At 32.4% G+C, this 15,896-nt stretch overlaps 2 protein-coding genes across 3 annotated transcripts; both read right to left on the bottom strand.

The window, feature by feature from the left end:
* Window positions 1-1,361: 1,361 nt before the first annotated feature.
* LOC108194111 (anaphase-promoting complex subunit 10) lies at window positions 1,362-5,943 on the bottom strand. Its single transcript, XM_017361010.2, has 6 exons — window positions 5,611-5,943; window positions 5,212-5,272; window positions 5,022-5,114; window positions 4,785-4,855; window positions 1,688-1,792; window positions 1,362-1,596 (listed from the first exon to the last, which is right to left on the bottom strand). Exons 1-6 carry the CDS (start codon window positions 5,787-5,789, stop codon window positions 1,527-1,529), a joined length of 579 nt encoding a protein of 192 aa, XP_017216499.1. The 5' UTR covers window positions 5,790-5,943; the 3' UTR covers window positions 1,362-1,526.
* A 1,280-nt stretch (window positions 5,944-7,223) lies between these two features.
* On the bottom strand, window positions 7,224-12,224 carry LOC108196588 (U-box domain-containing protein 5). 2 transcript variants are annotated; one of them, XM_064081367.1, is made up of 7 exons: window positions 11,876-12,224; window positions 11,743-11,798; window positions 11,104-11,191; window positions 10,658-10,843; window positions 10,206-10,313; window positions 8,748-9,901; window positions 7,224-8,365 (listed from the first exon to the last, which is right to left on the bottom strand). In XM_064081367.1, the coding sequence occupies exons 3-7, from the start codon at window positions 11,167-11,169 to the stop codon at window positions 7,627-7,629; spliced, it is 2,253 nt and encodes a 750-aa protein (XP_063937437.1). In that variant the 5' UTR covers window positions 11,170-11,191; window positions 11,743-11,798; window positions 11,876-12,224; the 3' UTR covers window positions 7,224-7,626. The 2 variants fall into 2 exon arrangements, with proteins under 2 accessions (XP_063937437.1, XP_017219419.2); XM_017363930.2 differs by lacking the exon at window positions 11,743-11,798.
* Between the last annotated feature and the right edge of the window lie 3,672 nt (window positions 12,225-15,896).

The raw sequence follows: 15,896 nt of genomic DNA, 5'->3' as shown, positions 1-15,896 counted from the left end.
TGCTGTTAGAACTTAGAATTTATAGATAATTTTTCGAAATCCTAGACAATGAAAAACGCTGGAGTACGAAAGAATTATAATAAACTATTTCTCAAAAATATCATGTGTTACATGATTATTAGTTACAATAGAATTAAATAAAATGAATCCCACGTATCTTTTAAAAAAATGATATAACAATGTATTTCATAACATTATTTTTTTACTTAGTTTTATTTTGAATACCAGAGATAAATTTTTTCCTCGACAATGCAGGTTTATATGCCTTACAAATTAGTATATGTTCTAATAATTAGCCAGAGTCGAACCCGGGTGTCCCGGAACAACAGAGAATAAACCCATCACTGGGCTATCCAATCGTGCTCAATACCAGAGATTAATTTTAGTTTGCAGTAAAAAAATTGATTATGTTTGTGCTTAGTGCATCATGAAGGGGACTATATGGTTTTCTGAGACACAAGGAAACGGACAACAGATCTGAACGTTTATTACCAAGTAAGATGCATTGTCCAAGCTCCCTCGTTGTCCTGGTAATAATGTTAAAGCTTGATTACTACAGTAATGTGGAGTAAAACATAATGTCTTTACTGAAAAAATCAGTTTAATTGGCAATAATAATAATAATCATACAAGACAACGGAATATAATCATAGCACGAAAAATTCCGAATCAACTATAGAATAATTCCGTAAAATATAGTAAAACAACACGAAACCCATATGCTTGGATAATATTGGTTCCCCCAATGTTTGTGCAAGAATAATTGTAAAACTAAGTATTAGACAGGGATATAAGGTTGGGCATTCACTACCACAAAAATAAACAGGAAGTCTGTTTGACAGCTATTTCGCTCTTAATATTGACAAGCCATGCCACCCAACTCAACCAAACCATCATATTTGTTTGAGATTTGATCTCTTTCAAGTTATCAATGAGAGTCACTATATAGCAAGGTACAATCTCATTCCAGCCCAACCAAAAGTTTGGATATACAAAATGCAGCCTATACTTTTTAATTATCATTCTCTAAGATGCAGAGTGAATCGATACAGAATGCAAGGGGAGTAAGTCAAAGGGGATAAGATTGCTTATTGCACATTACAGATTCCGAAAACCAAACTTAGCTGGCTGGAAGAGCAAGAACTTCCGTGGGTCATATGTACAAAAACTTTGCTTCTATACATTTGAGTAGAGGCGTTAAAACAAAAAATAATTCTAAACATTTAAAGATGTTGAAATAGTATATCAATACTAGTTAGTACTTGCCTTGCATATTTAATACGTTCTCAAACTTTACAAAGACCCATTTGATAGGATCATCAACATGTCATAAAGCCCATAACCTTTAATGAGTTAAGAGAGACAAAAGACAGTCTTCATAAACCATTGCAATCATAATCAATAATTACATAACAGGTCCAATTCAAATAGATAATGAACCAAAACAAAACAAGATGTATATCCAGTTTGATGCATTCAAAGCGATTCTAGTTTAACTCGTTCACATGCACAATTCAAGGGTTTCTTCAGCGTACAGTTGAGTATGTGATGAACTCCCTGGACGTGAATTGAAATGGTTGATGTGGAATAGGGTTCCTGAAACATAGCATAGATTAAAATTTCATGTAAAACTAGCTTACTACATATAGTCAAGCTTTATAATTAATACATGGACTCGAAGACATACGGTCGTGGTCCATAAACTTTTATCTGGCGCACATGGGTGTCTCTCCCATTAAGATGATTTGACAACACTGCAATTTGCAGCATAAAAGTGTTCACAAATGCTTCCCTAAGAAGTAAAATCATACACAAGAGCACATGTTAGCTGCGGGTGACTGATTTTTCTGACACGTGCCGATGCGATCACAGAAATCCAAAAACTAAAAAAATTACTGCATAGTTATATGCTGAAACTATATACACTAATCCTGAGGAAACCAGAAAGCAACTTTAAGCTCATTCCTCTAAATTAATATTTCAGGCAATTCAGAATATTATGATACAGGAGCTTCATGGTTAATGCTTTCAAAATATTAGAGTAATTAAAGTTCATGAGAACGAACAAATCTTCTTTTCTTACTTTCATTGATCAAATACATGTCAATAATAATCATGAAAAAGTTCCCAGGTATTTTGAAAAAGAACAGGGAAAAGAAAGTTAAGTTAAACAATAAGATAATAAAGAGTAAACTTCAAAAGTATATGAGAAAGCCATGTAGATGTAACAGAGAATGTACTTGAGTTCATGGTACTCCCAGTTACACTTAGGTTTATACTCTAAAATCCATTAACAGCAGCAGACACTATATGGCATATCCAAATTTTCCTAGTAATAATTTAATAGACGTTCTTGTCCTAATTTTGCATTGATCCTTCACATTTTCATAAAGGTGAGGGGGGAAAAATTTAACTTAATGTATATGTTGACGATTACGAAATATAAAACATGCAGAGGGCATATACGGGTACTAGTGAAATCAAAATTACGGCTATAAATGTAACAAAACTGTTACTATAATTTAAAACGGGCAAATTAGCATACATGGTCTGTCAAAGACCAATTATACATACTGAACATAATTTACAAGGGCTGAAAATATTCATATACAAACAAAGCATAATTAGCCACAAAGATGATATAATTGTTAAGATATTTTTACCCACTACATTTTATCAAGACAATTATAGAAACACGCCTATCCTATGATCGTATCACATTATGAAAATGGTTCTAATCCAGTAAAATTGTTTGATATCACTATTTTACTCCCAAGTCACTTTTGTAGAGGATCATGATGGTTAAGCATCAAGATCAGTATAAAAAATTCAAGATGTCTCATAAGTTGTTTTTCGTACAGTATCACTTTTCTTATCTCCCAAGTTAATCAACAATAATACCATCAACATATAACCGATTAGTGTTCCAGCAATACTGCAATATCAAAAAAAAACTCGATGGTGTAAGAAAATTCATTTTGGGGTATTACAGCCTAAGAAGTTGTGCAACAACTACTAAATGAAACTATAGAAGTAGTATTTCATGCACCAAGGGTCATAAGTAGATATACTGTTATCAATTATCATCAAATGAAATGAGAAACACAATAGCATATAATGTGGTAATATCATGTACCGAAAGTTACAGTACATTTTTCATTGCGCCATTAAATTAGTAACTAGATTATAACCAGTGTCATGCTCGGATGACTTATAATATTTGTTATTTTATCATATATTTTAATAATTTAAATTGATTGTGAAAATAAAATTATTTAAAATAATATATGTTTTTCAATTAAAATAGATTTTAAAATAATTAATAAACATGTTTGGGTTAATATATATTTATTGGGTGTGTTAAATATATGTTTAACATGTTGAATAAGTTCTTAGTAGTTAAGTCCGTCAAAACGCTAATTAAAAATTGGCCTGGAAAAGATATATTTGGATGAAAATGTTTAAAATGTTAAATATGTTTTAACTATAATTAAAAGATCCATTAAAAATATGATATAAATTAAGCAGGCCCATGGACCCAAACACCGAAAGACCAAACTTTTAATGTTTTGGCTTTAATAGTATAATAAAGATTTGTAAGGTTCAACATCATGTGCTCATAACTCATTGCATCTCAAAGTACACTATTAATCTATCATAAACCTCACTAACATTCATTATGGATTTATTTTTTTGCTGCTAGGTCTAAACTGCAAGAATCAGAACCTATAAGTCTGTTCTGTATGAACAAAGAATATAGGGAACTTAGTGGAATTCTTTAGAAGTTTAAGGGCTGTTCGTATAGTTCAGAAATTTATGGGTATAAAACTGTATGGTGGGAGATCTAAACTATAAAGATCAGAATCTATGGGGATTGTGCTGTATAAACAGAACATTTAGGTGAATCAGTGAAACTGTGTATAATAGTTTAGAGGATGTCAGTACGATTCTTGAACTGGGTGGTACCAAACTTCAGTTCTGCAGAAATATCTATAGAAAGCAGTTATCTATTTATAAAATTTGCTAATATGTCTAAATTCTAGCATTAGTCATCTGTAGTTTTCATCTATGATACTACTCCTTAACTACCTCTCGCTTTAAAATGGGGAAAATTTTATAATATACTCCACTATACTAATATTTACAATGCAACAAGTCTGGTCTTGAATTAGTGCTCCAGTATTCAAAATTATAAAACTGCTCGCTGAAACCAGCATGTACTTATTCTGAAATTGATAAAAATGGTAATCCCTACAACTTACCAGTATGCTAAAAAAAAATAGAAAAATCAGTGATCACTTATGTGCTGGAGATGCAATGAAGAGAGAAGTTAATATGCTAGCACTATAGCTTGATTTCAATTTTGAAGCATAGGCCTACTGCTCAGACCCCGACCCCATTGGCTCTGAAGTGAATTCTCATTGTTAAGTTAAAGGAAAATGTGAACAATTTCAGAGCTTTATATCATACATGTACCAGTTGACTCACATGTATCCTACAATCTTGGGCTCCATTTGTTTTAATGATGACTTTACCATGACATTCTCCATAACCAACTGAACTTCCTTTACTATAGTCAAGATGTGCTGCTTAATTTCAATAGTATGTTACAGTGCAAAACTTTACATTATCAAGTATGTTATTAAAGCGGCAATTAATTCATATGGTATACACACAATGCATTATTAGGTAGTGGCAACAATGATATATACTTGTAGAAAATATTGAAACTGGATACATTTAAAGCACAAAGCGAAAACAGAGAATGAACAGACAATGCTCACCTTGGATCATTTCCAGACAATGAAATGTACACCCAACCTGTTGGCTTGACAAGTTCCACAGATTTAATCTCCTGAAATAAGAAATTGAAATCACAAAAGCATGTTACCTCCCTCCACATAAAAACACTTTAAAGGACTAAATTACATTTCACTACCAAAACATATAAATTAAAAAATGATAAAAATGATCTATAAGAGCAAATGATTAAATTATTTAAGAAGCAATAAGGAGGTGACCTTTAAGTTATGAAAGCCGTCACCAGCACGGATTGCAATCTTACTTGGAGTGTAGCTCTCATCAAGCTTGTAATCAACATATAGAACAACTAACTGAAAATTAAGAGCAAATCGATAACTCAAACACATACATATATAACTAAAAACAGAAAAGTAAACATAGTAGTCACGTTAGTAATAATAATATGACCTGTAATTTAACTTTCTTCTGAAACTGAATATTAACTAAATGAGGCTGAGCACCATCGGATCTGAAATTAAACAAGTAAACACAAAATCACGCATATGTAATCAATATATTTCCGCACATATATACATAGATTGAATAATTCATTGTTAGAATTTAATATAAGATCCCGGTAAGTCATCTTCCCAAATCCTAACACATTGAGGTAGTATACCTGATTTAGATACGAATAATTAGTTATATTCGTTTAGCAATAATAAATAAAAAAAACTAGTTATATTGAATTGCAAAGGAGGGGGAGAGAGGGAGAGAGAGAGAGAGAGAGAGAGAGAGAGAGAGAGAGAGAGAGAGAGAGAGAGAGAGAGAGAGAGAGAGAGAGAGAGAGAGAGAGAGTAGACATACTGCCAGAAGGATTCGAGATTGTCGTCGCGGAGAGAGAGGACACCATTGCCAGGCTTACAAGAGCTAACACTCCAAGCAGCTTGCTTAGCCATCTCTCTGAGACTCTCTTCCACTACGAGCTGTTGATTGCCTACTACTATTTTTGATTCTTCATCTCCCTCCGATGATTCCGTCGCCATCTTCGATTCAGTCTGCTAAACCCTAATTTGTTTTCAAATTTTCAATTGAAACCGATGAGTTTGCCGCGTCTATAATTATTAATCGGTGCCACTTTGCTAGTCATTTGAAAGTGGAGAAGTGGTGTTCGCGCATTACAGTGATTCGTGTTACTGTGTTAGGTTTTGCGAAAAAATATCAATTTTATATTTTATTCACTTTTCTAAAAGATAAGAAGATTTTTTTTATTTATACATCTAAAATTATTAGAGTATCTCCGGCAGATTACCTATACCATATCCTAAGTTAAAAATTTAAGGAATATGGATAAAAATTCACTCCAGCAGAATGCCTACTCACTCCCTAAACAGGATCCATTTTCATTCCTCATAAATAGGTAACCCCTAACTCATTCCTCATTTGTTTTTTAATAATTAAATATTCAACTTCCATTTTTTGGACACTCTTTCCCATATTTTTCTTATTATTTTTTTGTTAAAAGAATTTAAATTTAATACTATAATAATAATAATAGGGAACACAAATAGGGATTGTTGTTGGAGTTCTCAATCAATATAGGATCCTTATTTTTTAGAATTTGAATTGTTTATTATATATTTAGGGAACCTAGTTAGGATACCGCTGGAGATGCTCTTGCTCTCGTGATCCTACAAAATTCGGAGTTTTGTAAAATTTTAAAATTAAATTGAGCTAATTATAATTGGAAATTAATAATTATTACTACATAAAAATTATGAAAAATATCATTAAAATTATATTAGATTCACTATTAGATACTAGATTTAAACTAATGAATTTATAAATGAACAATCACAGCTTGTAATCAAACTTGATTTTGTTCCGACTTCATAATTTTATATACCTTCAATAATTTTAGGCTAGGATTAACTTCAAGAGTAAAACTGATAATATTATCTTACAAAAAGCAGGAGATATAGATTGATTAAGGTGTGTATTCAAGAGAATTTTGGAAGAAAAATTCAAAAAATGTATCAGAGAGACAGATAAATATATCTAAATAAAGTGTTTAAAAAAAAACTTCTATTTAGTGAATTATTTTGCCTATAATTAGCAAGGTAGCACCTACACACTTGATAACATAAAAAGTATGCCAGGACCTGTTAAAAATCATATTGGTTGTTGGATGCATATCCGGCAGCCTTAAAACAAAATTTTAGTATATCCAACACTAAAAAAGTGTTGGACGAAACCCATTTTCCCGTCAGGATTTCCCCGTCCAGCGCTAAAAAAGCGCTTGACATACTAAAATTTTGTTTTAATCCTAACCGCTGGATATGCATCCAACGGCCAGAAAACTGTATGATTTTTAATAGGTCGTAGCACCCTAAAAAGAATTAGGAGCTCTAACATTTGCCTGATACTAACATAAATACATAAATGAAGCTGTTGCCTATGACTACAACATTTATACAAGGTCAGCAAAACTGATAATAAAATTGCTTATAGATGCTATGAGACCAGTGGCAGTACTACATATTCCTGAGCTATACAATTACACAAAAATACACAATGATGTAAAACTACACACTTATGTTATATCAGTTTGGAGATGGCCACTTCCAAACAAAAGGAATAAGTACAAGTTAATATGACCTTGCATACACACACAGCTACAATAAATAACTGCAGAACTGCAGAAGTTAATACCACCAGAAATATACAGTCACAACAACTAAATCAGTATCATTAGGCTTTCGAGGCGCCAGCTATCGGACGGATTAAGCCTTGCTTCGCGTATTCTACCACTCCATGTTATGATTACAATGACAACATCTTGGTGCCTCTTGAATGGCATCAAAGGAAATTGATCTGAACCTGTCACCGATTTTTGAACATTATCTTCTTGAAAAAACCACGAGACTTTGGAGATGGCTTATGCTCTATAATATCGTCACTAGAGTCGCTCAATGTGTTCATATCAGATTCTGGACAGTCTTGCTTATCGTCCGTATCTGTCTTTTCTCGGAATAGGCGGAGGAGTTCCATCGCACTTGCCATTCCTTTGTCATTTCCGTTGACAGATATGCTGACCAAAGCAGGAATTACACCTTCATCCATGACTAACTGACAGTATACATCACGTTGTGAGCATAGGGAAAGAAGAACATAGACTGCATGCTCTTGGTTTTCGCGACTATCTGTCTCGAGCATTCTAGCAATGGAAGCTATACATCCATGAGTTTCAGCCACAGATACCCTAACAGCTTCGTGGTTGCACAAATTCTTCAAAATAGCTATGCAATATTTTTCAAGGGAGCTGTCTTCAAAATAATGTACCAGTCTACGGATAAAATCTGTTGCCACAATGTAGGCTTGAATTTCATTGTCAAAGGACAAGTTGTACAGGATCCTAATGGCTGCCTCACTCAATTCTCTGTTCTGAGCCTCAAGAACCCGTATGATTGAAGAAATTACACCAGATGCTGCAATTTTAGTTCTGCAGTATTGGTAGTGAGACAGAACCTCAACTATGCAGACCGCTTCTATCGCTACTTCCAAATGGAAAACTGAAGCCAACAGAATATACACTCTTTCATTTAAGTATTGACCTCCACTCCTGCGAAAAACAAACCATGTCTAAATCAAATTAGAAAATGCTTTATATATCGTACACGAAATTCGATTGTAATTGATGGGCATCAGTAACAGGACTAATGATCAGTGTCCACCTACTTAATGCTGAACACATAGGAAAGAAGTATATAGTATGGTGAAAAGAGAAATTAAAAGTGCAACCTTTACTAAGATTTAGTAAAACGTCTGGTAGCAACAAGTTTTCAAAGTGTCGAGTGTCACATGCTGTACTGGGAAAATGATGAGAATAGATGCAGTCCTACATAATTGTAGTTGTAATCTTGTAGAAGTAGTACCACATGCTTGTAATGCCAGTCGTAGGTATATGTGAAAGTAACAGGTACCGAAAGAAAAGAGTTAATTACCTGGATTTTGTCACAAACGCTAACATCAATAAACATCCAGCTCTCATAGCTTTCACGTCATTAAGATCAAGTGCCTTCTCTAAAAAATTCACAAGCGGATCTACAAAATTTTCCTCTGATGCAAACTGGATAGTTTCATTGTCATTTTTGAGATGAATCTTGTAGTCATCAATCATCTTGCATTGAGATTCCCAAGGAAGTGTGTCAAGTTTTTGTAAATGCTCTCTGTCTCTGGTATGATTCCTGGCATTTCTTGTTGTCGTTTTAGAATCACCACTTCTTTTCAGAAATACAGAGTCGCCTCTCTCTGGCATATTTTCAAATGACGATTCTGAATTCAAGCTGCTATCTGAATATCCCATAGATACACTGCTGAAGTCAGTTGGAAGACTCAGATTACACATGGAATTGCTCAGGCTAGCAACTGAGTTTAGAGAATTATCTTGCAAGTGAATTGCTTCAGACTGCTTTAATGGGTCAAGAATGCTCACTCCATATGCAGTACACCACCTTGAAATTACACTTTTCATCCTGACATTTGGTGTTAAAGAAAGATGAGACAACTTCCTTTTAGTCTTTGGACATGTATCATGACCTTCACTAAACCACTTCTGTATAAACATCCTTTCAAAAGTTTCCCCGGAATCAATGACTACGGGATCATACATCATTCTACATGATAAAGGACACCTAAACTCTTCAGGTGGTGTCGCTCTACTTAGGATGTCCACTTGAGCTTCAGCAGGAGGACAGGTTGTGTGTGATTCAACCTCAATATACTGCTCATGAGAGCTAGCAAGCACATTGGAATTTTCATGCTCTGTGGAAGCATTATCCAAGTTCTCCCTTGTTATGGATTGATACTTCTTCAGATAATTTAAAAGGAATATTAAGATTCTTCTCTTTGGAGGAGCACCATCACCAACATTATCAAGCAGCTTCCTAATAGATCTTTTTTCTATTATGATAGCCTTTTGTGATGTAATATGAAGCCTCGAAGCAGCCCTTTGAACAGACTGAATTGTAGATTCTTCTATTGAATATGTTGCAGATGAGAATTGTTGGAGTGAATACTTCAGGATCTTACCAGCCTCTTCTTCTGATGGGTCCAAAACAAATGTTACGCCACTAAGATCGGAGATTATATGTGAAATCTGCAGTTGGAAAAACAGTCAGTAACTCTCTTTGACGTCTACAGTAAAGAAAAGTATTAAGCGGCAAGAATTAAATTAAATGTATTTTATAAAATATATCTGTTTCAGAGGTGTTTTCAAATTTAAACCTTTCAGCATGTTCTTAATGATTTTCTTAGCCTAGTTTTGAAGTGAACAGACCGCATTCATGCATAGAAATCATCTTATCCTATCAACTACAAGTAAAAACAAGTCACTCCTGACAATGAAGATGGTGATTTAAAGTTGAAATGAAAGACATCTTTTGGCATGTCTTTTGGCTAACCTCTGAGGATAATTTGACTGGGACCACATATTGTATTTGACTCAAGCTTTGAATATATGAATTCCTTGCTTTTTCGCATCTTGATAGTATTGCATCCCCTGTAATAGCCTGAAAAATCATAACAAGCAGGCCTTCTTAGAGTTCCAAGAATATAAAATGATGTGTATTAGGGCAGATGAAGCTAAAAGATATACCCTTATGTACAAAGATAGAGTTACTAAAATTTGTCAACAACAATCTGCCATCATACACCAAACTTCTTAATTTCAGTTAAATACCTTCATTTTTAACTTGATTAACAGTCAAAAAATAATAATAATTACAGATCGGAAGAACAAGATGTAATGTGATGCAATGTTTGTGGCTTAATACTCGTACTGCTAACATAAAAAGCATAGATTGCATAATTATAAATCAGTATTTCACTACTGAGTGAGCGGTTCTTTACATACCATATAGAGTTTACTGGAGTGACAGCAGTCTTCAATTATTAACTTTGCTTTCTCGATCGTATTACTTAGCAAGACAAGTGCCTGCATTCCTGCTGAGCCTCCAGGCCGGGCTTCTTCTATTTGTGGAAGTAATTTTGCGCCAATACTAACCAATTTCATCAGCTCAGTACACATTCGAGAATGAACCTGCAATTTTATATAAGAGATTTTCTTTTACGTGTCTGCTACATCCGCCTTAAAAGATGCAAGAGATGTGGGAATCATAATGATACAAATGTATTGCCATTAAGGTAACTTGGAATACTTGCTTACTGTATAACGTATCGTACCCTCTTTGTTTTTTGCTAAATTACACTCCTTTTTCAACCTTTAGTATGCAAGTTTCAAGCTTTAGACCATCCGCTCTATAAAATTAAATTAATTTGAAATTTGAGATTGAACGTTACCTTCACAGCACGAGTAGAAGGAGGCGGCAGCGCCTGGTCAGTAACATAAGCTACATCTCTCACCATCCGAAACGAAGCAATCCCAACTCTGCAAATGCAAGTGAAGAAAATGATTAAAAACTTCTATCATTAAATTCTCCTTTCTTGGCTATTTTCAGCTAATAGTAAAAGCCACTTTCAAGTTCAAATCACAAACTTTTGCCATAAAATAGATCTTCTGGGAAAAAAGAAAATCTAAGCCCATTACAAGCCTTAAAAACATACAGTACTTGTCTGAACAACAAAAAAGTACCAAGAACATGTGTACAGTATGTGTATACATTATACACTATTTATTCATAGTAATTAAGCATTTATCTATTTTCTGACAAGCAAATCTCTCATATTTACCCAAATATATCATATTCACCAAAAAGACACAGCTGGATAGTCAAAAATTCACAGCTGTTTCAAATATCAAAACAAATTATTGCTACTTTGAAGTGATCCATATGAATATACACTCTCACACACACATAAACATATTTAATTCTCAAAACAAATACATCTACAATAAAATTACCAAACTAATGCATAATTATAAACACACATGTCCCTTAGGCCTTAGCTAATCAACAAGATAGACTAATGACCAATCACCTCTTGATCAGATGATATATCTCTCGCTCTGCTTACCGAATATCGAGAATTCGAATCTTGTCAAATACAACACATGAATTTTGTTCAGTTATCAAAAGAATATATGTCCAACAAGATGTGTCTAAATAAATACCTTGAACACAACAAACCAAAGCTGGAAAAATACGAGCCCTGTAATAATATTGAAAACTGGCCAGAACCCACTTGTCAGAAGAACCAGCACAACTAAACAATCATCAAGCTCCTGAAAACCCCATTAAAATCTTCCTAGCTCTGAGTTGACAGGTTATATGAAGACAAGTAATATTAGAAGATATAAGAAGAGGCTAGTTGACAGAAGAGAGCAACAAGCGCACCCTAAGTCTAGGACTTTAGAATGCAAAAAGCAAAATGAAGAATGAAGAAGAAGATTGAAAGGTAAACTTGAAGCCAAGTAAGTGACAATGATAGCTTTGCTTTATATATTGTCCTAGAGACAATACAAAAAAGCTAGAAAAAGTTGATTAGTATGTTTGGGGCCTTTAACTCTGTGTGCGCGTGTGAGAGAATGGCAGTTGTGGTTACTAAGCACTGCTTTAATCTAAAGATCCATCGTTTTATTAAGAGTCGTCATGGAGGTCGGAAGATTTTGATTTTACATCACTATCGATGGAGCGAGAATCAATAAAAGTTTATCATATGAATAAAAAAATTATACTCGCCCCCCCTCCCCCCATTTTAGTTATCGTATTTCTATTTTTGTTTGTTAAATAATTAATTTTTTATCAAAGATTATAAGTCATTCTTTCATCATTTTAAAAAAACTAAAAATTACATCTTAAAGTGGATTAAAAAATATTTCCGGTGACATTTTTTTATTTTTTTAATTGATAAAATATTAATAAATTTCACTCAAACTTCGGTCAATTTGACCAGCACAAAACCAAATGTGACAACTAAAAAAGAACGGATAGAGTAGTTAGTTAGACACTTGAAAAAAAATTATTAATAAGCTCCCCATGTATCTACACAATTGTTTCACAATACATTTTTATTTAAAATACTAAAAATATTACAAAGTTTGATCCCAAGTTGTAATTTAGATTCTAATTTCCAAGTTAAGTTTATAATTTCAATAATTTATTAAATCTTATTACTTAAAAAATTTACATACAAGAGTTGCCGTAATATTTGATCGTAGATTCAATGTGTTAAGTCTTTTCCAACTTGATAATAATAAAATTCAAGATTAATTACTCCTCAAAATTTGTTCGTATATAATCATTAGGAGTTTTATATCAAACTGGCCACCCATTACGTCAAAATGTCTCACTTTACCCACTCATCTCATCGGGGACTCGTTTGAGCCCCTGTAAACAAAATATATATCATTTTACCCACAATACTATTCATACTTTTTTATTTAATCATTTATAAAAAATTAACCATTTGTTTTTTGCTGCAAAACCACCTCGAGTACTTTCATAATTGTCTCTAGTATTTATCAAAATAATTTTGAAATTAATAAAGCAACATAGCTATTTATTAAAAAAAATATTTTGAAATAAATATATATATATTTATGTGATCACCCTAAGTATGTTGCCTTAGAAATTTCTAAATTATTTTGATAAATAATAGAGACAATTATGAAGGTACTCAAGGTGGTTTTGTAGTAAAAAAACAAACGGTTGATTTTTTATAAATGATTAAGTAAATAGGTATAAATAGGGATGTGAGTAAAATGATATATATTTGGTTTATAGTGGCTTAAACGAGTCCCCGATGAGATGAGTGGGTAAAGTGAGACATTTTGACGTAATGGGTGGCCAATTTGATATATAACCCTAATCATTAGTCATTACCCGAAATCTAATACATGCAGTTTGATTTTACTTGATAATTCGAATTCGATCTCGTATATTACGATTAAATGAACAACATGAGTAATATTCAAAGGGCCTAGGGAAGTTGGTGTATGCTTGTTGTCGCTTTGCGAGATACCGAATAGAAACATTTTGGTCATGATTATGGAGTCAATATAGGAAACAACGCGCCAATACCCCATTAACTGGTCAGATGTTGTATTCCAAACCTCAACGAACACCATATAAAATTATCATCTAATTTCAGTGGATTCAGTCATCCTATCCTCCACAACTACTTTTCCAAACATATACTAGTACTGACTTTCATTTTATACGCTAACAATTTAACAATATATATGATTTTGATTCGTAAAAAAATTTATATATAAAAGGTCATTATTATTAATAAAATGTGAATAATAAAAATCCATCACAAGTAATTGTTATTAAAATCTGTTATGGTTAATATATATTGTTGAGTACTTTTACTATTACTTTTAAAAATTTATTCGATTATATATATTGGATGGTTTTCTTGAGCGAAATTAACTTAATAATAAAAAAATATACAATAACTACAAAATAATCAAGTTAAACAAGCAAAAAATAAATCATGTCACTAATTATTTGTGAAAAAATAATTAAGCAATTTGTTGAAGTTGATATATGTGCATGAGCCCTTCTTTGCTTTATTTTATTTTTTATCCATTCAAATTAAACTTAAATGGGGTGTACTGGTTTTACCTTGGTTTGAGCAATCGAACTTAACTAGAATCTCGTATAAATTTAAAACTTGAAAAATTCAGCTTTATCGTAATATTAAATCATACCAAATATACAAGAAAATACACAGAAAAATTTAATTGGCGGAAAACAAAATTCCTTACACCTTGGAAGAATATTATTGAAACGACAAAATCAAAAAAGGAAAATAATTGATCTGAAGATTTTCACAGGAAAACTGTTGAAAACCCTACAGCTGCTAAGAAAAGAAGGGGTTATCATGTTTTTCAGAATCTTCGAGGGGACTATAATTTTTATTTAATAAAATATTAATAAAGTTTAAATAGATATAGAGATACGTATACAATAAAATTAATATTAAATAGGATATATAAATACAAAGAATTTCATTAAAAAATCCTGATAGTGCTCCCTCCGTCCCATTTTAATTGTTTTTGACTTTTTACACGTATTTTAAGATGTTAAAAAATCACAGCTAAACATAATTATTTTTTATAAAATTTATATCAAATAAAAGTTTAGAATCTAAACTTTTATTTGAGACAAGAATTGAAATTTTTTATTGAGTGTAAATATTATTTTTTTACACCTCAATATACGTGTTAAAAAGTCAAACATAAATGAGATAGAATGAGTAGTATATAGAAACCGTGTGGTATATATGTTATCATTGACTGCATGAGTAACCAAATGACCAAATAGACAAAGATTTGATTAGTGAAGGGATTAAGTGGATAATTAAATAAAAACTTGCCCAAGAGCTTTATCGTTTGGCTTGGAGTACGCATGCTACTTTTGTAATAGTTGGAAATTGTTTATGGTAGCTGACTCGCTGTTTGATTGGTTCTTTGTTAGATCACCTATTGGCAACTCCCTCCGTCTCTCCCATTTCTTATCGGATGGATTGGGCATGAACGTTAAGAAATATGAATAAAATAGTTGAAAAGAGAAAGAAAAATGAAGGTTAAAAAATATGAATAAAATAGTTGAAAAGAGAAAGAAAAGTGGGTGAAGTGGTGGGACCCATTGATTTTTAATGTATAAAAGGGAGATAGTGGAGTAAAAGTAGTGTGAAAAGGGAAGAAAAATGGAGAAGTGATGGGACTCATTGATCATATTTGATAAGACCATATTTGATAAGTTTTGAAATGTAAAGAATTGGATGGGACACCCCAAAAGGAAAATGTAAAGAAATAGAAGGGACGGAGGTAGTAGTATATTTAACTTTTTTGTCCTGGAGTGACCGTAATCGATATTTAATTTGCGGTCCATCTCATATTATATTATTTGATGATCAGATTAAACTTTGATCATTAATTCAAAAAAATTATTGATTATTTTAAAAGTTTGAAAAATGGATTTTGAAAACGATTAGATATATTTTTAAATAAAATAATGTTTTAAATTTTTTTAGGTCGGATAATATGTATGATTTGTCGTCAAAGTCTAATAAATTATTTTGACTCTTTGATAATCAAAACATGACACATAATAAGATAGAGGGAGTAATAGCTTGGTTAACTTTTCGTTAATTATTTATTAATCCATTTCTGCGATTTGTGT

This window comes from Daucus carota, chromosome 7 (genome assembly GCF_001625215.2).
Source record: "Daucus carota subsp. sativus chromosome 7, DH1 v3.0, whole genome shotgun sequence".
Lineage (NCBI taxonomy): Eukaryota > Viridiplantae > Streptophyta > Magnoliopsida > Apiales > Apiaceae > Daucus > Daucus carota.
This window is presented reverse-complemented; position numbering and strand designations above follow the sequence as displayed.